Source organism: Notothenia rossii (genome assembly GCF_949606895.1).
Source record: "Notothenia rossii genome assembly, chromosome: 4".
Classification (NCBI taxonomy): domain Eukaryota; kingdom Metazoa; phylum Chordata; class Actinopteri; order Perciformes; family Nototheniidae; genus Notothenia; species Notothenia rossii.
Genome location: NC_136902.1, coordinates 66822732 through 66846333, shown reverse-complemented (window position 1 = coordinate 66846333; position 23602 = coordinate 66822732). Strand labels below are relative to the sequence as shown.

The 23602-nt window shown below is 40.3% G+C and overlaps 1 protein-coding gene across 2 annotated transcripts; it reads left to right on the top strand.

The window, feature by feature from the left end:
• The first annotated feature begins 209 nt into the window (after nt 1–209).
• Nucleotides 210–8715, top strand: LOC307035239 (uncharacterized protein). 2 transcript variants are annotated; one of them, XM_079674335.1, is made up of 6 exons: nt 210–524; nt 1806–1895; nt 4772–5758; nt 6464–6622; nt 6736–6831; nt 7670–8715. In XM_079674335.1, the coding sequence occupies exons 3-6, from the start codon at nt 4775–4777 to the stop codon at nt 7970–7972; spliced, it is 1542 nt and encodes a 513-aa protein (XP_079530461.1). In that variant the 5' UTR covers nt 210–524; nt 1806–1895; nt 4772–4774; the 3' UTR covers nt 7973–8715. The 2 variants fall into 2 exon arrangements, with proteins under 2 accessions (XP_079530461.1, XP_079530460.1); XM_079674334.1 differs by having other exon boundaries at nt 211–524; nt 1806–4480.
• Nucleotides 8716–23602: the final 14887 nt, after the last annotated feature.

Here is a 23602-nt window from a genome sequence, read left to right as displayed (position 1 = left end):
ATTTTGCGGTCTAGATTTCTTGAATTCTTTTTCTTTTTTGCTTGTGTTTATAAATTACCTCGAGGGCCGTACCAAATGGTCTCGCGGGCCGTATACGGCCCGGAGGCCGGAGGTTCCCCACCCCTGATTTAGAAGGTCTTTAAAATGATTGGATTTGAAAGGTACTTCTGTATTGCGATACACTGTAAAAACGATAACTAGCAATTGTTGATCTCATTACAATTTTGAAATTAAACTGACTCAGAAATATGGCTTTGCAATAAGTAATCTATAAACTCTTGTCTGCCCAGCAAATTTTTCCCATTGTTGACTTAACTACTATTTTTAAGTCAGCTCAACAAGAAATTGTAAATCTATAAGCAGATTTTTGAGTTGAGTTGGGCCAACTCCGTCATTTGCTCTTTTGCGCATGCGCACACAAGCCTGGACCAGTTTGAACCGCGCTTTGCTGAAGGTGTGCCCGTCCGACATTTTGTGGAGCAGAAACCGCGTGGTGGGAGCTGGCCAAACTTTCGCTCCAGCAGGTAAGATAAGCGTGTTTTTACTTCCATCACGCTGAATTAGTGCATGGTTGACTTTGTTTTTACTGTAGGGTCATTGTCTGTTGTTGTTGGTAACTTTTTCGCATGCGCCTCGTCGTCATGCAGACGCTTTCACATGGGGTAGCTATGCAGCTATGTAGCTATGCAGGCATGTGGGCTGTCATTTCAGTGGTGTAAGTAATTCGGGAACTATATTCATTATGAAAAGCCAACGTTGTGCATTTTTTATCCGGTGCAACACTGGGTAAGTTAAACAAGGCGGCAAACGATGGTGTTCGTTTATCGCGACCTCTCCGCGGCGCCGCCATTACTTGTTGTTTTATTTTCTGCTGTAGCGCTGTTATTTCGTCACTTTTTAAAGTTTTAATAATTTTTCATGCGAGAAAGTAAGGGTTTAGATCCCCATTGTGCGGTTAGTTTGTCTAAATGACGGCTGTTTAGAAGTTTGCTCCGAAGTTGAGAACCTCCACGTTGTGGCAAGGCCCCCCCGAGGTGGGGGACCTCGCAGAGGCAGCAAGCCGCCTGGAGAGCTCCGTTGGCCGGCCGAACTACGTAGTTCTGCCGGGGTGGTAACGGTCGTTAATTAACTCATCCGCAGGTTTTTAGAGGTTTGTCGCCGGGTTGCTCGATTCTTTTTTAGGAGATAGGCTGTTGGTCTCACTGGTGTAATCTAACAATTGGGCAGCTGCATTAGTTTGAATCAAGAGTAAGTTAAAGCTGTGTGAAGGAGGAGAGGAGCAGCGCTGTACAGAAATCACCACATTTACATCAATAATGTTTTACAATGTACCGATCAGAATGCATTATTTTAAATGTTGTTTTATTTTATGAAGTTATAACATGGTTATGGTTGGTGTTTTTAAAAACAAATGTTTGAATTCATGTTTGCATTTTTGTTGCTTGTCATAGGCCTAGTTATAATTTAAAATCAAATTTACATTTTAAAATTAATTTACAGATTATATTCATGAATGAAAGACAATTCCCAATAGACTTTTTTCTTGTCTCTATTTTTGGCTTGTTGATGTAGGCTATTTAGCTCCTGCAACAAGGGATTCCTTCTGTGTTATGTATGGTTGTTTTATTTATTTTTTTATATAACGGCTGTTGCAGTTGGCTTTCAGACCAGTACAGCTTGGTGTTATTACAATAATTATTATCAGACTAACTTTTAAGTTTTTCATATCAGTATTCTATCTTAAATTACGTGTAGAGGCTGTTGTGAAAATGCTATTCATGCTATTTGTGTCTCTTGTGTTTCAGTGGTGGATTCCATGCAGTGCCGGCTTTGTAAATTCTCCAGCTCCAGTCAAGTGACCCTCTTGAAACATCTTCGCCTTCGCCACGGTCAAGGTGCACACTGGCCTTGCACACACACCAACTGTGTTTGTGTATTTAAAACACTTGGATCATTGAGATCACACCTCTCGAGATCACACGCGTCAGTGAAAATCCAGGAGTGTGTAACATTTCACTGCGAGTTGTGTGATTTTAAAGAGATTTGCAGTGAAAAAACGTTTTGGAACCATCTCGGACATCATTTAAAGAACAGAGAAACTGTACAATGTCCCTTTCTAAGGTGTACCTTTAAAACAAACACTCGCCCAACCTTCAGTTCTCACAAAAGTCGAAACCATAAAAACTGGACACTTAAGGATTTCCGAACAATACAAAGAACTGTTACTGAAGATGAGATAATTGATGGTGAACAAGCTGATAGTGAAGCAGGGACATCAGCTCATGATGTTGTGGGACTAAATGAGGTTGTAGATACTGTGGAGGATGTAGATAGTGAGACACTTGAGCACAAATTAGCCTCTCTCTTTTTGTCTATGCAAACTGTGTTGCACGTTTCTCGAAGTGCAACACAAAAGATTGTAGAACATTTGCATAACCTGCTGTCTTTCTCTAACACTCAAACTTTCAACAGTGTCAAAGAGATCCTTTCTAAACATAAAATTGAAGTAAATGATTGTGTTTTGCAAGAAATTTCAAGTGCTATAGCTCAAACTAATCCACTCCTTTTAACAATATCAGAGAAAGGTTCCCTATCTACAGATCACAGAAGGAATATATACTTCAAAGGGCACTTTCCTGTTATCGAACCCACAGAATATCTGTACAACGCAGCCCATAAAAACTCTTTTGTATATATATCTGTCACTAAGGTACTTGAGACTTTACTTGGGTGTACAGATTTTTTTGACAAAATTGTATTTAATCAAGAAGCTTTATCTGGGCACTTTAAGTCTTTTCAAGACGGCAAGTATTACAAGGAGAATAAGCTACTGGGAGAACAAAACACTTGTATCAGTTTGGGATTATACATTGATGAATTTGAAGTGTGTAATCCATTGGGGACCTCTAGAAAAGTTCATAAGATTACGGCAGTATATTGGGTGGTTCTAAATTTACCAGCCAGGTTCAGATCGAGTCTCACTTCAATTCAGTTGGCTGTCTTGGGTAAAAGTGTAGACATAAAGAAATATGGTTATGAAAAGTTTCTTGAGCCATTGCTTAAAGATATAAAGTGCCTAGAACAAGAGGGAATTTTTGTTGAAGTTGTGGGCCAGTTTGTTAAAAGCACTGTGTATTGTGTATGTGCTGACAACCTCGGTGCGCATGGTCTTGCTGGCTTTTCTGAAAGTTTTAATGTTGAAAATTTCTGTCGGTTTTGTTTGATTAGTCGGGGCCAAATTGCAACCACTGAGGTTAATGATTTTCAATTGAGAAGTGTTGATCAGCATAACTTGTTTCTGGAAGAGCTTAAGCAGGGGGGCAACCTCAAAAGTGTTAAGGGGGTCAAAAGTGAATGTGTACTGGGCAAACATCTCTTGTTTTTTCACCCAATAACTGGATTTCCTCCAGATCTGTTGCATGATCTTTTGGAAGGGGTCATCCCTGTGGAATTATCCTTATGTTTGAAAAATCTGATTTCAAAACGCTTTATTACATTTGATGAGTTAAATGACTGCATAACATCATTTCCCTACAAGTATGAAGACAAAGTAAACAAGCCCCACAAAATTCCAAAAGCAAGCTTTGAAAAGGGGACAGTGGGGGGAAACGGGCATGAAAACTGGACACTGCTTCGTTTACTTCCTTTTGTGATTGGACGCAAGATACCAGAACAGGAGCCAGCTTGGGTGATTTTAATGGACCTCAAGGAAATTCTTGACATTGTTGTGTCAAGTAGGCTTTCTGAAGAAGCACTGTGTTATTTATCTTATAAACTACTCGATCATCGCAAGTTGCTCACCAGTACCTTTCCAGAGTTCAGACTGAGGCCGAAACATCATTTTATCGACCACTACCCGCAACTTATTCGCTGCTATGGGCCTTTGATTGAATTATGGACAATGCGATATGAGGCTAAGCATAGCTACTTTAAAAAGGTTGTCCATGACACTCGCAACTGGAAAAATGTGCTGCTCACTCTGTCCACGAAACATCAGCAAATGATAGCCTACCACCTGGACAGTGGGATCCTTTTCAAGCCAAAACTGTATGTTGAAAATGTGAAGGTGGTCAGGGTTTCAGAATTGGATCCATCTCTCAAGTATGAAATACAGAAGAAGTACCCACATCTAGACAGTGTGTCCCTGTCTAAAACGGTTCACCTGGATGGGACACAGTATGCGGCAGGCATGATTTTGTCTTCTGGGCAGTGCAGTGGCCTCCCTGAGTTCCATAAGATTGCAAACATTCTTGTCAATGCAGAGGAGGTGGCATTCATTTGTAAAAAACTTTCTTCTTGGTACATGGAACATTACAGGTCCTATGAACTTGTTAAACACCTGTGCAGACCTTCTTGTCCTGGATCCAGATGTGCTGACGGATTACCATCCTCTAGCAGCGTACACAGTTGGTGGGAAGCTTATGGTGACTCCGAGGACATTCCTTCTCCATTAACCTCCTGAGACCGAGCGTTTTTTCTGGTGTGCATTTTTTTTATTTCTCCTTGCTATCTGGGATAAGTAGGACCTAATAAGTACAATACCTAAAGTTTGTCTTTGTACAGGAAGTAGTTTTTGCAAAAAATGATGTCCTCATATGAGGACACTGGGATTATCTCAACATAAAAAAAAACTGTATTTGCTGTTTGGGACCAGAAGGGCCCAATTTGTGTAAATTCAAATTTTCAGCTTTCTACAACATTGGTGTAATCTGTCTTCTAATTAGGTTTGACTAATCATTTTCTCCCACTTTTCTCTCTCCCCTCTTTTCAGACTATGTTACTTCGGGTCGTTCTTTCCTCCAGAGATGCCCGGCGAATCCAGCTTCCAGAAGTCCCAACATCTGTGGAGGGCCTGATTAATATGCTTAAAGAGAGACTCAATCTTCAAGAAGATTTCTCACTACAGTTTGAGGATCCGGAGTTTGGAAATGCACTCTGCAACTTAACAGAGATGTCAGAATTACCAGCTGTGCGTGCAGTCTTGCATGTCATGTGGAACTGTGATTTGTCTCCACTTAACCAATCCACTAGTTCAGTCTCCTCTCAGGACACAATCAGTGTTCACTCTGAGGATTTCAGGCCTAGTTGGACCGATTCTATCCAGACCACATTAAGGCAAGTCGCAGAGTGGCCATCTCCATTCCCAATCCCCAAGTTTGCATATGATGTGGAGCTGAAATTGTCTAAGGCCAATGACACACATGAAAAGACAAAGAAGGGCGTTGAAGTGACAAGAGACATGAAGATGGAGATATTGGATAAAATTGCACAAGCAATTTTTGAAATCAAAAGCTACCCTGAGAAAGATGAGCTTGAGTCAGTTGCCGCTGCGCTCATTCAGAAGTATCCATGTCTGAAAGAGCCATTTGGCGTCACAGGCTACGAGGGATGGAGAACAAGTATCAAGTACAAACTTGGAAACTACAGGTCAAAGCTTCGCCAGGCAGGATGCAATGAGGTAAATGTAAACAAGAAAAGAAAAGGTGGAGGGGAAGATGACAGTCCATTTACCCTGAAAAAGCCCAAACGTGGAGAGGTCAATCATGTGCCAGATTACCCACAACACCATGATGATTCTACCCTTGAAGAGGAAAGAGTATCTCTGGTCGATGAAATGAAGAAGAAGAACAGGAACACAACATTGATAGAACAGAAGATGGAGCTGACGTTTTCCCTCAGGCGAAGGGAGGTGGTAGAGTGTCAGCCGATGGTATCTGAGATCCAGGAAAGGTGGCCTGCTCTGTTTTCTTGTGAAGAGGTAAGGATCTATTCTTTTTTATTTCTACTGTTCAGACAAGCGAGTAAAAGAAGATGTTATGTTGACATTTTCTACTGAGACTTCATTCTTCCTCAGAAGCGTCATCCAACGTGCTGCTGACGTGTCATTTACCAGCTGGTCTGCCGAGTTGGCCACGCACCTTCCATCCTGGGTGGTCTCTGGAGGAAGGAATCCCAGGTATGACATACCTGGGATTCCCTCCTTCAGAGACCAGAGGCCAGCTGATGAATGACACATCAGCAGAACGTTGGATGACACCTCTGATGAAGACGACGACGTCTCAGTTGAAACTGTCATGGTAACATCCTTTTTTACTTGCTTGTCTAAACAGTAGAAATAAATTGCAATAATAACAAGAAGACAAAAGTAAAATGTTTAATCAGGTAAGAATGTGTGTTTTTTTTTTATGTCTTCCAAGGAGTAATTCACTTTCTGCAATTTATGGATGTGGCATAGTCACCCTTTTTATTTAATTTTTAATCCTCAAAATCCATGGTTAAAAATGAGGTTCTTTATTTCCTGTGGTGCATTTTAGTATGTAATCCACTTTTTCACAGGTCACAGAAAAATGGTCAGATATTTAACATGGTGCAGACTCATAACAAGTTACCCAGGAACTTCCTGTAAGAAATTCTGACATTATGGTTTGAAAATTGATAATATTTTTTTGGTTTTCTTGTTAAGATATCTAAGGAATTTCATCGTATCACGAGCAAAGACCTCCTGGGGACTTTCAATGCATCCCTTGACAAGTTTGGGCCTGGCCTGCTGAAAATCTACAGGTCTAAGAAAAGAGCTTTTGGTCAGGAGATGGAGGACCTCCTTGATCAACTTGATGATCAGGTCAGTGAACTGCTCTTTTGCCTGGCAGTTTTAGAAGAGCATGAATATACTTATTAGGAATGACAACATTACAGTACTATACTAATTGAACTACTTATGTTTTCCACTTTTAGACATCCGACATTGTGTCCCACCGGAAAACAGCAGCACTGAGAGGCCTGCCTATCTACCTCCGCGAAGATGCAACCACGTTTTTCCTGAAGTGCTTGGTAAGTAAAAGTAACTGCAGGAAAGACAAATAATTCAGGTCATGCAGCTAATTACTTATTCTCACAAGATGTTTTTAAGGAGTAGTTAATCCAAAATGTAAGTACACCTCCCCAGGGCAGTTTATCAGTCCAGATGATTTTGGGGTGAGGGTTGGACTTTTCCACTTCAGATCCCTTTTTTTCTGCTGAGGGGAACAGTTGGTCATTTTGGGTGGTGTTTCAGCACAAGGTTGGTGGGTTACATTGATTAAAGAAAGAGATTTATTTTTTCTGGTTAATACCTCCACAAGTTAAATGGCAAATTAGTATAGCGTGGTACTAAATAATTAATTTCATCAGTATAAATGTATTTAGTCTGAATGTTTTTTTATTTTTTTTAATCTTTCTTAAACAAATCATTAATTTGAAAGCTGAGAGACAAAATTTGAAAGATGATCCTCTAAGAGTAAGGCTTTTTTTGGCTGTCATTTTTGTTTGTTTTAAAAGCAGAACCATTGTTACAATGGGCTCTTTGCACAGCTTCACTACTTCCTTTACACCAACTTGTTTACTTCATGTAAATCACCCTCCTTAAACTACTAAATCTATTCTTGGCTTTAGCAGTTTTCATTGGCTGTCAGATTTCAGTTTATAGCTGCCCATGTTCTTCTGCCTTTTTTTAACATTTCAACTTCTTTTAGCCGTTATGAAGCCAATCATCTCTGCTTACAAGTTATACTTTTCAGCTTTAGCATTAACCTTTTCAGAATTCACACATATTTTTTTTTTCATAAAATGACTCTTTCTACTGTCTTACTTTTTCTAAGCTCTTAATAATGTACCTGTTCTCCTTCCTCAGGACACCGACATTTTGGCACCAGTGCAAGGTGCATCTGTTGCCATCCTCTCTGTGCTACATGATGAAGCCGACAACACTGTGCGAGACCAGGCGGTTGTGTTGGAAGGGGACATTGTGCTTCATAATATTCCAAACCTCTCTACTGCCATGGCATACCTCTTCGGCCTCCTGTATGCCCTCAACATTGATTTTCCAAAACAGATGAGGTACTCCTTTGAGGCAATTCAGACCATCTTTTTTTCGCTCGGTGGCTCTCGATGCTCACAGCGCACAAGGTCACTGAAAGCGAAGCTTGTACTGTGACTGTTATTGAAGTTTAAGTGCATTGTTGTTACACTCATGTAAAACAAAACAAAGTTCATATGCTTCACCTCTGGATTATATAATAATTCAGCAGTTGCCAAAGGGTGTCTAGTGTTTCAACTGTTAAATTCATTATTGTTAAGTAAAGCTTGAATGTGTATATGCAAAAAACAAGAAAAATGGCTGTTCACATGTAAAGTCAACAAATGGCACAAAGTAATTCAGTGTTAATGTGTAAATTCAGAAGCCGCCAACCATGAGGGGGGGTGGAGGGTAATCATTATATACAGTACGTGTTCAGTAAGACTAGCATTGATTTAAAATACTCAGCATTGAGGAAGATTCACCCCAAATGTTACTAGACTATAGAACAGTATGCACGTTTCATAATCTGCAACAAACAAGTTAATCTCTTTGACCTCTGGAATATATAATCATTTGGCAGTTGCCAAGGGGTGCATATAGTGTTTCAACTGTTAAATACATTACAGTTTAAGTAATCTTTAAGCTTGGATGTGTATATGCAAAAAAAAAAGTAACCAAATGGCTAGAATGGCTGTTCACATGTAAACATTTACATTTCAGTTCAGTGTCAATTTCAAATTCTCAGCATGGAGGAAGATTCACTCCAAATGTTAATATTAGACTAATAGAACAGTATGTATGTTGTTTTTTTACACATGCATTAATGATGGTTTTACTGTTGTTCACTGGTAAACTGAATAAAAAAAATCTTGACAACATTCAGCTGTAGTGTGTATTATTAATTATCCATATATTGAGCAGTTTTGAATGTAAAATTATAGCCAAAATAAATTGTATTATTTATTCAACAAGAATATTTGTGTTAGGTGAATCAAGGAATAAATGCCATTGGAGGAATAATTGTGTATTTATACAACAAGAATATTTATATTTAAAGAAAGTAGAAATACATGACATTGATGGGAAAAATTGTTTATTAATTCAACACAAAAATCTGTGTTTGGTGAAGGTAGAAATACATCGCATTCAAGCAAGAAATTCTTAATTAGTCTCACAGTATTATCCTAATAAAGTGAACAAAAAGATCCAAGTTGGCAGAACTCTTGGCAAAACTTAAAAACCTTAGTTAAGTCAACAACAGCTGGCAAAAGTTGAGAAAACTCAAAAATCTCTTGCATCATGTTGCCTTGATATTTTAAGTTTTCTCAACTTTTTCTTTTTTACAGTGTAGCGTCTAAATGTGTTTTGGGGGAAATGTTCGGACTGCAAAGTAACCAGTACGGTAATAGCCTTTCAGTTCCCCCCAACAATTTGTATTGAATTAAATCAACATGGAACCAGTAATCACTAAGTTTGTTTCCCCCGGCCCCTTATTGGAGAACACCCAGCTAGTAACCTAGCAACCAAGCTTCAGCTTGCGGCAGTCAGAAACTCATGTATCTTCGAATCTACTTACAAATGAATATGGGGAAGTGTCAGTTCAACCGTATTTGGTTGGAAAACATCTAATTTAGTGCTTGGTTGAAACCAGTGGAGGGGAACGTGTTTGAAGCCCGCCGCACCACTTGCAAAATAAATAAGCGTTTGTTTTGCTAATGTAGCGTTACCTAATGGAGCGTTAGCTAGTGCAGCAGCTCCCGCAACAACACCGGGGGACCTCCGGGCGACGTTTGGGTCTACGTCAACCCTAAAAGCGGAGGTGCTGTAGATGCTAAATACCGTAGCTAAACACCAATCATACAACAGCAACGATGAAATAGTATAGCCAATTTAATTTAAGGGGTAATTTCTCAAAATGTTCTCCGTGTGGTTTATTCACCATTACAATAGCCCCACCTAAAATAATTTCCACCAGCCGCCACTGTTTAGCCTGATGGATCCGATTCCATTCAGAAAACACACATTTTAAAAGCTTTTCGCCTGCCGTCTTGTCTGCAGACTTGTCAAAGCGTTAATTCATAGTTTTTACTAACCGTTATCAGTATGTAGTTACTTCGGCATCACTTTGAAACATTTATTACAATTAAGTCACGGTCAAATATGTTCATTTTGTTGTAGTTGGTATCTCCCATAGGATTCACATGGAGATACGCCCCGCCCCCTCTCCAGCGCGTCTTGTTTGAATGACAGGAGCAAACACAGCTGACAGCCGCTATAGAGCTCCTGCGGATGATGTCACATATGCTGGTCACGTGACGAGAAACGAAGGGGGCAGCCATTTTGGCAGTAATCGCGTCAGTAAATTCATTGGCAGGCACTGGCAGACTGTCGAGGATGGTGGATAACTGCTGTGCACCAGGTTGCACAAATAGGCGTGGGAAGAAGAAAGGTGTATCTTATTATCGCATTCCAAAAGACGCGGAGAGGAGGCAAAAGTGGATCGCAGCGATTAAAAGAGCCAGGAGCCGTCTGAACAAGACTGAAAGATGGGACCCCCCGGCCGTTTGCTTTCGCTTATGCAGTGATCACTTCATATCAGGTGGGTGAAGGAATACAGTACAATGCTACAAAAAGTTTCTGGTCAGTTTAATTTTTACCGAAGTAGAATCTAGCACCCAGTTATTATAGCTAACGGACTCTGTGATGTCCCTTTTTAACTCAACAAGTGTGGCTCTGGTGCAGCCTAGCCAGTTAGCTTGTAGCAAGCTAGTGGTAAACAAACCCGTGTTGAAAATATTCCTCGGGACTCGGGGAGAGCAGCTCTCCCCGAGTCCCGCTGTGCAGTTGCAGTGGGCTCCCAGCACAACACCGTCGTTCCTGACCACCACCCATGGCTTTAGTTGACTTTCATTAAGCCTTTGGGAGTGATTAACCTATATATGAAATTCAAAAATAGATAAATAAAGGTTAAAAACGCCAGCCACTTTGGTTGAGTACGTTCAAAAATACAAACTAGTTTCAGACGCACTGCAGTAGCTATCCAAGCTAATAAACAAACATGCTAACGTGACACTGCCGTAGCTAGACAAGCTAATAAACAAACAATGCTAACGTGACACTGCCTATCAAACTGGAATAATTTAATACTTACCCTTGCAGTGATGATGCCGAAGTTTTTGGATGTAAGACTCCACAGTTGAATGTTGTTTACGAAGCCGGACTGACACCATTTGTAAGCCTCCAAGCTTTTGTAAGCTCTGAGGGAGTCTCCTGAGTACACTGATGGAAAGCTTACAAGATAGCTGTGGATGTCCGCGTAGCGCAAGTCGGGTACATCGTCTTCAGAGCAGGAGGTTATGCTCTTGAAAAGCACACCGGGTGCATTATATGGGTCGCTTATATTTAATCTTTCTAATTTTGTACTATAAAGCCGAATTTCACTTGAATTAAAATGAGATGTATACTCGCACGGTAGGAAAACGCTGGCGCCGGTCGTCATGTTTACTGCCAAAATGGTGGCTGATAACCAAAAGTCACGTGACCGCAGGAGCTCTATAGAGTCTGTATGCAGACCACAGCAAGGAGGCGGATCCTAAAGGGGGTGGATCCTATAGGGGGCGTTTCTTAAAGGGTTATGAGCCCCGCCCCCCACGTATTTCTTAAAGATATATGACGCTCTGTTTCTCATTTATTTTAATGCTTTGAATGAATCATAAAGGAACTTTGAAAAATAATAATAATAATTAATTTGCATAAAGAATGAAGAGTATACAACCCACAGAGAAGACAAATTAATTGACCTATTGACAGATCACAATGAATACAGAGTCAATTTGATAGTTTATCATAACATAGGATACATTAAACTCATAAATTGTAGGCATATCATTTTTTACTGTTTGTGCAGTGGTAGTAATTATTATTCAAATCAATCAACTACGTTTTATGGAAGATATTGCTGTATATTATTTAACAACATGAGTAGAGGTTTCTGTACACCTAAAATAATGAAGTTGAAGTTACTGTCCTAATGTGTATCATTCATTTGTTCCTGTTGTGTCTGGTGGTAAGATTAATTAATTAATTAACGTATTTATTATTTTTGAAACCTTACAATACACATCAAATACTAAACATGAAATGTATAGTACATACCAATACATTGTACAAAGGAAAATACATACAATACATACAAAGAGGAAAGTCTTCATTAAACATAAACATTTTATTGGGTGTTCTAATTCAGCAACCACAAAATATGTGCCCAGATTTCATTATCTCTGACTTCATCAACCAAAAGATACATTTTGATATTTAACATGAACTCAGAAAGAAAAACACACTGTCGGCCTTAAACAACTTTTGTTGGTCATCTTTGAATATCATCCAAGTTTTGTAGATGGACAATTTTGCTATTATTAGTATAAGGTTTACACTAGGCTATATATTTCACTATGGGGTGTGTTAAGACCCAGAATGATATTTGGGTATTTCTGTGTAAATTCCACTTTGAACAGAGACAAGATAAGGGCAGCAACTTGAGTTGCCCAAGCATTGACATGAAACAAACATAATGGGCCAAGCTTCCATTTGTACAGGTTTGACATATTTGGAAGAATGTCATGTAATATTTGAAAATTGAATACTGGCAATTGACCCTCTGGAGAAATTGTCTGTAGCTGCCATACATTATTTGACTTGCTGTTTGTCAACCACAGCTTCCCAGTACGTCTGCATGTATGATGTCTGCTTATATTGTTTTACAATTACATCCTGTCAGAACCATGTGTACATTGTCAATCTAATCTTATTCAAAGGAAGAATCAGAGCATAATAAATGAAGCGGTAAAACACTAATACTTGCTATGCACCCAATGTCTGATGCATTATGAACATTCTTATAATGTATTATAATCAGTTTATAACACTGTATAATTATAGTTATAAGAACTCAATGCTCATAAATGAACTAGTTGATGTGGGATTCAACAATAGTAGGACTCAAGTGTCTCCATTCTCTTATGTAGGATGTGAGCTTGCTTTACTGAACAGGACTATAAAGCACAGCTTCCCAGTATGTCTGTATGTACAGTATGATGTCTGCTTGTATATTGTTTTACAATTACATCCTGTCAGAGCCATGTGTACATTGTCAATGTAATCTTTGGGTTTTGCTTCTATTATTTCGAAGCAGGAGCCATTTTTTAGGGATTGCCTTACTAATAATGAATAATTCACTTACCCAATTCCTTTTATCCTGAAGCTTATGGCATATCTTTAATGCAAATTATACCTGAGTCAATCCAATTTTGATACATTAATGAATTTCCTCAAATATCCGTTATATACTTAGATCCCCAAATGGTCTGGTTTCCAACCTCATCTCCTGTACGGCTCCTTTAGTGTTCCACCCCCTGCTTTCTGCCAGCCAGCCCATCTTTGAATGACACATTGATAGAAAGAAGGAATCCCTGTTAAAATCAAGGTATTTTCCGAATCAATTGAGAAATAGTTTAGGCAATAGCTTCCAGTCCCCTGATGTTGGGTGATTGATCCATAATACGCTTCAACCAACGATAATGAAGTGCTTCTCTGTGAGATAAAAATATATAGCATTTTAAACCCTGTCTCATAATCTCCAGTGATAACTGATCTTTTTCAATTGTATGCCTCTTTCCAGACCAAAGATTCTAGGGGTAAGATGAATAACTTGGCTTTGGATAAGTTGAGCCTATAAATAAGGGAAAATACTGTACCGTACACCACATGGCTTTAATAAATACATATTGTTTATGAGGAGAGAAAAGCTGTGTTTTTCATCAACGCACATATGGAAAGGAAGTTACATCAACACACATAAGATAATTGCATAACACAAATTCCCCTTAAACCTTCATCTTATTCAAAGGAAGAATTAGAGCATAATAAATGAAGCGGTAAAAGTGGCTATGCATCATACTTATAATGTATTATAATCAGCTTATAACAGTATAATTATTGTTATAGGAACTCATTGATGCTCATAAATGAAGCAGTTGATGTGGGATTCAGCAGTAGTAGGATTCAAGTGTCTCCATGCTCTTGTTCTGAAAACTTATGTAGAATTTAGAAGGCGTTTTTAGAATTGGCTATACAGTTATACAGAAGGACCAGAGTTTGCTCTGAATAGGAAGTGTTTTAAGGAAGATTTCAGAACCCATGGTGTAGGACTAAAACACATACACGCATATTACAATCACTCACTTAGACTGGCCTCCAATTGTTAAAACAAGAGACACAGATCAGTGTCCCTTATGGGGTTAATTAGTGTTAGGCTTGGGACTAGGGGTAAAGATAGTTTTGAGGGAACATAAGGCTGACTGTAGGTACGCTCCTGTGTATGACAGTGCAAAATGTTTGCCTATTCTTTGACTCCTGTTGTCTGTTATTCTGTGTTAAAGTAGTAATAGTCTGTCCTTTACCACAGTTATCAGACCGGTACAAATGTTTAAGTGAACAGCTTGACCTGTATCTGTTTTTGTGTATTTGTCTAGTCGGATGATGTGTCCCTTCAAAATGTTTTCTGAATCTTACATCAATGATTATTATTAAAAATCATTGCTACCTGAAACATAAAATACAAGGTTATTTAATTTTCAACAGTGTAATAGAATCAGACCATACGATTTTCATCAGCATCCTGGGCTGTACAAAGAGCAGTTAGCACTGTTGAAAAAAGGACAAATATATGAGAGAAGTATAAAAGTTTATTTTGTATAACATGTAAAGCCTAGAAACACAATATTTGTATGCACAAATTACTCAAGTATAAAGACATCAGCCCATTGTGTCCGATGACAGCGGAAGGAGAAAGCTGGTTAGGAAGGCGTAACTCTTTTTCCCCGCAGCGTTCCATAACTTAAGCATTGGTCTGTTTATAGGAAAACATATGCTGCACTGTGCAGTTGTGGAGGATGCAGGACTTAAACATAAGTATGATTAAAACGAGCTACGCCATTACCCTCTCGACAACAAATAAATTATTATTATTAACAGACAGAACAGACGTGACTAGGAACTCTCAAGTAAACACGTGTTTAGTTTAAATAAAGCCTCTCATTTTTGGTATAGAGCTTTGAAATAGGGCTTTGAATTTGAAACATTAAGGCTTCTACACAATTTCTGAACACACGATGGCAGCAGTTAACAATAGAGTCTGTATGCAGACCACAGCAAGGAGGCGGATCCTAAAGGGGGTGGATCCTATAGGGGGCGTTTCCTAAAGGGTTATGCGGTCTGCATCCAGACCCATCTCGACAGCCGCGGTGAAACTCGAGCGATTAGAGCGATGCGAATATTGGGTAGTCTACCATAGTATTTGCATGGAGATAAGCCCCTTAAAAACCATGAATTAATAAAGCATGAATTCTGTGTTTACTCCTGTCATTCAAACAAGACGCTGGAGAGGGGGCGGTTGATCAGGCTAAACTAACCTGTAGCTGCTCCGTCCACACTAACAACAACGTCATGCAGACATAAATAAAGCAGCGACCGTATTCGCCATGACATAGAAAGTCTGTGTTTTGTACATGTTTAACTTTTGTCCAGTTTCTGAACAGATATGAGGAGCTGTGAGCTCTGAGTGTGTACTAACAGCTTGTGTTGGGCCAATCACGAAGCGTCATTTCTTGACTGGCATCAAAAACAACCAATCACAGCAGTGCTTCTCTGGCTGGCTCTGTCCAATCACAAACAAGAAGTGTTCTCCCTAAGGAATACCCTTTCCGTCCAATGTGAAATGCTGTGGCGTTTTGTGAAATGCTTTGGTGTTTTGTGAAATGCTGTGGTGTTTTGTGAAATGCTGTGGTGTTTTCTGAAATGCTGTGGAGTTTTGTGAAATGCTGTGGTGTTTTCTGAAATGCTGTGGAGTTTTTTGAAATGCTGTGACGTTTTGTGAAATGCTGCGGCGTTTTGTGAAATGCTGTGGTGTTTTCTGAAATGCTGGAGTGTTTTCTGAAATGCTGTAGCGTTTTGTGAAATGCTGTGGTCTTTTCTGAAATGCTGTTGTGTTTTGTGAAATGCTATTGTGTCTTGCACTTCAGGGCCACCGTACCTAAACAATAAATGTGGCTATGCAACTGGGTGAGGCAAAGTATAGCGCAGCATGCATTTGTTTACATGCCCACCGGAACCCCGACGCATTACCAACAGATCAACGCACAATCAACCCATACAGGACATCTCTTTCTCCACATTAAGTGTTAGACATTAGAATTGACTATTCTTGTCTGTCACATACTCTTCTTGTCTGTCACATAATTGGCGCAACTGAAGCGATATTGCGGTAAAGGGAAATTATTTTGACCGGACATTTTGACCGAAGAGATTTAGAATTGCGATTTCCGGCTAACGGGAACTCTGACGTCGCCATTTTGTGTGCTTCGCGGATGCGCTCGGCTCCTCTCGACTGCTGCTCGGGTCTGCTCGGTCAGCTTCCGGATGAGGAGGCATTCGTTCGACCAATTTACAGTAGATAACATTACAAACATTTTTAACAGGGGCCATAATATTGTAAATAAAGTTTGTTTTGGCAGTTATAACTGAATGTAATGTTTTCTACTTTTTTACATCTGGGAAGGCATTTGCCTTCATCAGATGGAAAGTGTCTTGACCAACAACTTAAGTATTTCTTATAGCTATGCAGGGCATGCAAGCGAGCAAACAAGAGCAAACAAACAAGTGAAATGAAGAATAAAATTGAAATTGTACAATATAATATTGTGGTGGTTCATCTTATAATTCAGTCTAGAGAATGCACCAGACAGCTCTAAGACCTGCACAAATCTAAATGTTCTAGGGGGAGGCCCCCCAAACCCTTCGTGCGTAATTTCGTCCGCGCGCATTTTTCAGGGCAATCTTTATTGGGCTCAGGGCCATCTGTAAATGAGCTTAGATGGCCCTCAAGACTTCTCTCGCCATGTAAAGCGTCTGTATGACTTACTCTCAGCCAATGTAACTCCAATTCCCAATTCAAAGTGTAAGTCTTGATCAGCTAGACAGGGTCAGGCTCCCCCAAATCAGAAAATAGTTTGGTGTGACACCCACCAGAAAGCCTTAGACTATCTAGTTGATGTTTTAACTAACCCACCATAGCTTACCCCAGGTTTGAGGATCCATTTATCTCGCATGTAGATGCTTCGGAAGAGGGGCTTGGAGGAGTTATATATCAGAGACAGGAAGGCAAACTAAGAGATATAGGCTATGGCTCATGAACATTGACACCAGCAGAAAAAAAACTATCGATTGCATTCAGGGAAACTGGAGTTTTTAGCACTGAAGTGGGCTGTAACAGACAGATTTAGATATTATTTGTTTTATGCTCCTTCTGTTACAGTATACAGTGATAACAATCCTGTCACTTATGTCCTGAGCACAGCTAAACTGAACATCGCTGGGTGTCTGAGCTGGCTGACTTCAACATAACTCTGAAATACCGTCCAGGAAAAAGCAACACAGACGCAGACTTCTTGTCCCGCATACCTGCGAGTATGGACTTCTACATGAGGGAGTGCACAGAGCAATGCTCTCCTGAAGTGTTATGCGCAATACTTCACGCAGCTGAGACACAAAAACAGTGTGAGGTAGACTGGATCTCAGCTATAACCTGCAGCCCACATATTTAGGAGATAATCAGCCTGACATTAAAATATCGCAGCAGGAGATACTGCAGGCTCAAGATCCTGCCATATCCCGTGTACTCAACCTGAAGAAGTTGGGAGACAGACCAGACAGGAATCTCATGAACATGGAAACAGCACAAGTTAAGAAACTGCTACATTAATGGAAAATACTATTTGTTTCAGAAGAGAGTGTGTTGAAATGCAAAACTGCAACATGTACGCAAATCGTGCTTCCAGACCAGTACAGAGGACTGGTGTACAGGTACCATCACTGTGAAATGGGTCATTTGGGGGTGGAACAAGTTTTACACCTCGCACAAGACAGGTTTTATTGGCCTGGGATGCAGAAAGACATTGAGTTTTTCATCACTCAGGTGTGCAAATGTAACATCCAAAAAAAAACTACCGTGCATGTCAGAGCCCCTATGTGTCATGTACCTGCAACAGCACCATTTGAAATAGTCTCCATAGATTACCTTCACCTTGAAAAAAGTAGGGGAGGGTATGAATATATTTTAGTGATAATTGATAACTTCACAAAATTTGCCCTGGCGTATCCAACCAGAAACAAATTAGGTAAAACTGCAGCTGAGAAAATCTTTAATGATTTTGCATTGAAATGTGGTTTTCCTGCTAAAATACATCATGATCAGGGTAGAGAATTTGAGAACCAGCTTTTCAGACAACTGCAGAAATACTCAGGAATTGAACATTCAAAAACAACTCCCTACCACCCACAGGGGAACCCGGCAGAAAGATTTAACCAAACTTTGCTTTGAATGCTGCAGACTTTGGATGAAGAGAAAAGAGAAACTGGAGTGACTATGTAACTAAAGTGGTACATGCTTACAACTGTATAACCAGTGAAGATTGGTTATTCAACATTCTATCTGCTTTTTGGGAGAAAGCCCCGTCTGCCAATTGATTTAATCTTTGAGATAAATGACGGGGAAGGATGTAATTCCCATCATGAGTATGCTCAAAAATGGCAGCAACAAATGAAAGAGGCTTATGACATTGCATCCAAAAATATTCAAAAGACTACAGCAAGAGGGAAAAACTGCTTTGATAAAAAAAAAGGCAAAGCGCAGTGCTTTCACCAGGCGACAGGGTCCTTGTGAGGAATATGTCTGAGCGTGGTGGACCCGGAAAGTTACGCTCATACTGGGAAGATAAGATACACATTGTAGTCTCTCGGAAAGGAGAAAGCAGCCCGGTCTATGAGGTAAAGCCAGAACGTGGAACAGGAAGAAATAGGATCCTCCATCGCAACATGTTGATGTCATGTAATGCTTTGCCACTTGAGGAACCAGCACAAAGCACGGTACAAAGACAATCACAGAAAAAGCAAAGGAAAGCACAGCAGGATGTTGAACTATGTGTTGAACCAGGTGAAACAGAGGAGTCAGCAAGCTCAGATGAGGATGAGTATTATTGGGCTAATAGGTTGAGACATCAACATCATCAGCCAGGGGCGGATATACGGGGGGGGAACTGTAGAGCCTTGCCCCCTCAGCTGCCCCCCCCAACTTCTGTGTCCCTAAAACTGTACTTCTAGAAACAAACCTACACTATGTCCACAAGCTTCTCAAGCAACGAAACAAGCAGTTCATGAATTAAAAGTGAATCATATTAAATATCATCTTTGGCCCGTTAAAAACGCAGCTACGGCCCTGCATTAAACTGCGGAGCGGCGCTCACACAGACCGCGGCTCACACCGCTGCAGAGAGGGAGCGAGCTGTCCCAGCCCCTGAAGGTGGATCAGCTTCCCCTGGGAGCATTTCCCCTTCCACTAGTTTTCTTTTTACTAAAGACGAGAGCTTGAAACAAAATATTAATAAAACGCTGCCGTTTGAATCGATAGCGTTTAACAGACGGTCGCTGTTTGGGACGTTACGTTACAAAATACTACGCAGACAGCGCTAGCAGGGAGATCATTCCCTTTATTTGCTAAACTTTGCGGTACTATTAAATCCACATACATTACACATCACATCAATGAGGCCTGATAAATGAAACCAGGATACATCCTTTACCGTCAAACTGGATCTAAACACAGCTGCCTGTGTGCGTTTGATAAATACTTTCTGATTTTATATTTATTATATGCTATACTACTTATTAGCTACATGGCCCTAACGTGTAAAGTTATACAAGCATTTGTACCACAGCTTTTCACAAGTAGACTATTGCAGGCCAGAGTAGCTAGAGTGATTCAACAACAACACAAAGACATATCTGAGAAGTGATCAGGATGAACAGAAAGAGGAAAAGAGAGATGAAGAAACCAGGAGGGTCAGAGCAGGAGGAAGAGGAGGAGATGAAGAGACCAGGAGGGCCAGAGCAGGAGGAAGAGGAGGAGATGAAGACATTAGTGAAGAAGAAAAAATGTATGTGAGGAATAAAGATGAAGTGTCAGAAAGAGGGACAGAGGCAGGGATCATGAGGCAGATGAAACTCCAGCTGGACCACATGGTATGTTTTTATTCTCCTTGCATACATATTCCATCACAGCAGCACAATCTAGCAGCTCTTAGTATTGAGAAAAATGGAAATGTGTTGCTGCACAGGTCACCTTTAGCTCTCTTAAGAGATGGGTGATGTTATTTGTGTACTCAATTATAACTAAGTACTTTTACTGTACTTACAGTAAACAGAATTAGGGTATCATGAGTATGTTCTGCTGTTTTATACTATATTTGAGTTTGTTGGTCTGAACACCTTGTTTCTCTTGTGCATTAAGAACACTTGTGTTAGGGCATGATTTAACAATAAATAGGTTATATATAGAGTATAAAATACCACGTACTGTCCGCCCTCCCATGCCACCCTGGCATGACCTCTTGCCCCCCCTTTGCCACCCCATGTAAAATGTTCTAGAACCGCCATTGCCTCCAGCCTTTCCTAACACAACACATCAGCCTCAACTAGACGTTGACGCAGAGGAGTTCAGAATGGAGAATCCTGTGCAGATGTTTATGGACAATAACACTAGTGACACTCAAGAGCTAACACAAACTGTTCAGCCTGCAGACCTGCCAAATGTTCAAGAAAATGACCCTTTTGACACACAACCACGCAGGTCACAGAGAGAGAGAAACGACCCAGAGAAACACTGACTTATGAGACATTGGGTAATCCTGTTCATCATTTGGTAGGGCTTCACATAAACCCACTTTATGTTAATGCTCTTGCACCAGCATATGGAAAATACAATGTGCCCTGGCCATCTCCACAGGTGTTTGGGACGTACATGGTTCATCCTATTCCTGTTCCTGTAGGATATTACTGAGAGGATTAATATGGACTGTCTAAAATGAGGACACAGTAACATAGACTGTTTTTGAAGCAACTGGTTACTGTTAATAGTTACTGTTAAAAGGTTTGTACTATAATTAGACCCTCCAGAAAAACGCGATTCTGCGATCGCAGAATTTACCGCATAATCAGCAAAATGGCTCAGATTTTTAAAAGGCCGCATATTTATCAAAATGCCACATAATCCCCCTATTTTTCCACACAAAGTTGAGAAAAAAAAAAGTTAACTCGTCTTGACGTGAAGTAGTGATGATGATGACGCAACGTCATCAGCTCGCGCATCACAGAAGGTAAACAACACCGTAGAGTGAACATGTGGAACTCACACGAGAGAGAAAACACCAAGATGAAAAAATCTGATCCATCTCATTTACCGATGAACATTTCTGCTAAAGACCGGGCAAAGCAGTACCCCGATGTCTTTCACGAAAGTAGGGGGAAACTATTCTGCACCCCGTGCAACTGTGTGTTGGAGCATAAGAGAAAATTGACGGTGACGACCCACTTTGATTCATTCAAACATTCGAAAATGTTTTCTGCTGCTGCGGACAAGAAAGCCAAACAACTCACGTTCACCGAGGCATCAACCTCCAAAACTCTTTCGAGGGCTACAAGAAACGAAGTGAGTACAAGATTGAAGCTGGTCAGATAACGAACGAGTAAATGAAAACAGAATGAGGCGGAGAAGTGTGTGTGTGTGTGTGTGTGTGTGTGTGTGTGTGTGTGTGTGTGTGTGTGTGAGAGTGTGATTAACATAGCCCATTTGCTTTTACAATAAATAAACATTGAATTTGTTTAATTGAATAGGAAAGGGGTTTAACGTTAGTGGCAGGTTGTGTGTGAGAGAGAATAAATAAGACAGCCCAATATATAAAAAAATATCTATTATTTTTCGCAACTTTCCGCATATTTCGCAACTTCCCGCAATTTCACCGCATAAAATCACATAAAAAACCTGCATGTTTAATCGCATATTCAAGGATTTTAGCCCGCATAATCAAGGATTTTAGCCCGCATAATCAAGGATTTTTGCCCGCGTTTTTTTAGAGGGTCTATATAATAGTGAAATATGAAGGACATTTAAACATATTTACTTGTTTTCAAGCCACTGCCATACAGTAGGTAATGTGAATGTCAATGTAATGTGTTTTGATCCGAAAGTTCCATAATCAATGTTGTGCTATGAATGTTAATGTTGAGGACAACATTTAGTTTGCAGGGGAAGAATGTAGCACCCATAATGTTGAGGTTGTCTACCTGCACATGCATGTTTATACCACAAGGGGGCAGATCACCTGATGGTTCATAATTGATTAATGCTAGAGATGAACAGAAGAAGTGTGTCGGTGTGTTGTGCTTGGAGATCGTTTGAGATGCTGACATCTTGCACATGTGCCTTGTGGAAGTTAATAAATTAACGTTTTCTATAGTGATGTTACATATTGCGCCGAGGCTTCGGAGCGTGTGTCGAGTAATCCCCAAAGCTTTTTGTGAAGCATGTATCGAGGCTTATATCGTTTTGGGCCAGTGACGTCATCTATGACAAACGAAGCCTCGCTGCCTGTCGATACCGCGTGACTGCTTCAGGAAGCGATTCAGATCGGTTGAACCGTTGAACCACAATTCTCATAATACCCATGGTGACATAATAAGAACCATATTACCCTGGTTCAATGACTCGTCAATACGTCTTTTTTATTGTTTATAAAAGCTACAGCTAAATGAGATAATGTAGTTAATAAATGTATTCTTTGATATGGTTTAGCCTTTCTCAGGCTACAACATGGTTAAGTTTATGAATATTACTAAGTAATACAAATCCCTCTTTGCAATGTTTACCAGCCTCCATAGGCTTTTCAATCACAATCAACTGGAATAAAAACAATATTGTTAACATGAACATATGATTGTATGTTCGTTGTTTAGAGTTATTCAAAGGCTTTACTCATTGGGAACTCGGTATGAGATAGAGCACACTGTTGAGATGTCCAATCTGCCTGTTTTACAAACTTTGACCAACAAGGGGTTTGTGTTCAAATGAAGCCCATGATGAAGCCTCATGAGATGAACCCTTTTGCGAACCAATTGGCTGGAAAGCTTCATAAGGCTTCATCTCGCCATCACTAGTTTTCTACACCTATAATACCCTTGCGGTCTGAGGGGTGTAACATAAACAAAACTAGATAGCGAATATGGAGAAGGAAAATGATATTTAATCACTAAAAGAAACACCCTTTGAGAGGAGGACACTGGAGGGAAAGCTGAGAGTAAAAGAGCTCGGACCTGATCAGCCTGACATAGGTAAGAGTTTGAGGCCCGGTCTCAGGTCGGTTAAATGAAATCCTTGCTTCCCTCGCTTGTGTTGTTTCCCTGCGTTTAGTCCCTCCCACCAGGGAAGCATGGAAGGACGCAAGGAAACCACGAGAAGCAGGGAAATTAGTTTTAAGAGCAATGGGACGTCCTTTCCTCCGGAGCGTCACGTGAAGCGACGTCCGTTTGTGATGACGCCGCATCGGCTGACAGCAGCCAGCTCTGTCCCCTTTGTTTTCACAAACTCCGAGCTGCGGCTCGCCTCGAAAGTAGACGAGAATAGCCGATCGCAGCCTGGGGAGGTCTCAAAAAGCTCGCCTGAAGTCGGACAGCTCGGAGTCGGCTTCTTCTTCTTCTCTCGATTTTTTGGCTGATTGCAAACAACTTTAAGCTGCATACCGCCACCTCCGGAGTCGGCTTGACTCGGTTTGCATTCATAAAGAATTTGCAAATGTGTTTAATCGTTAATGTCAGATA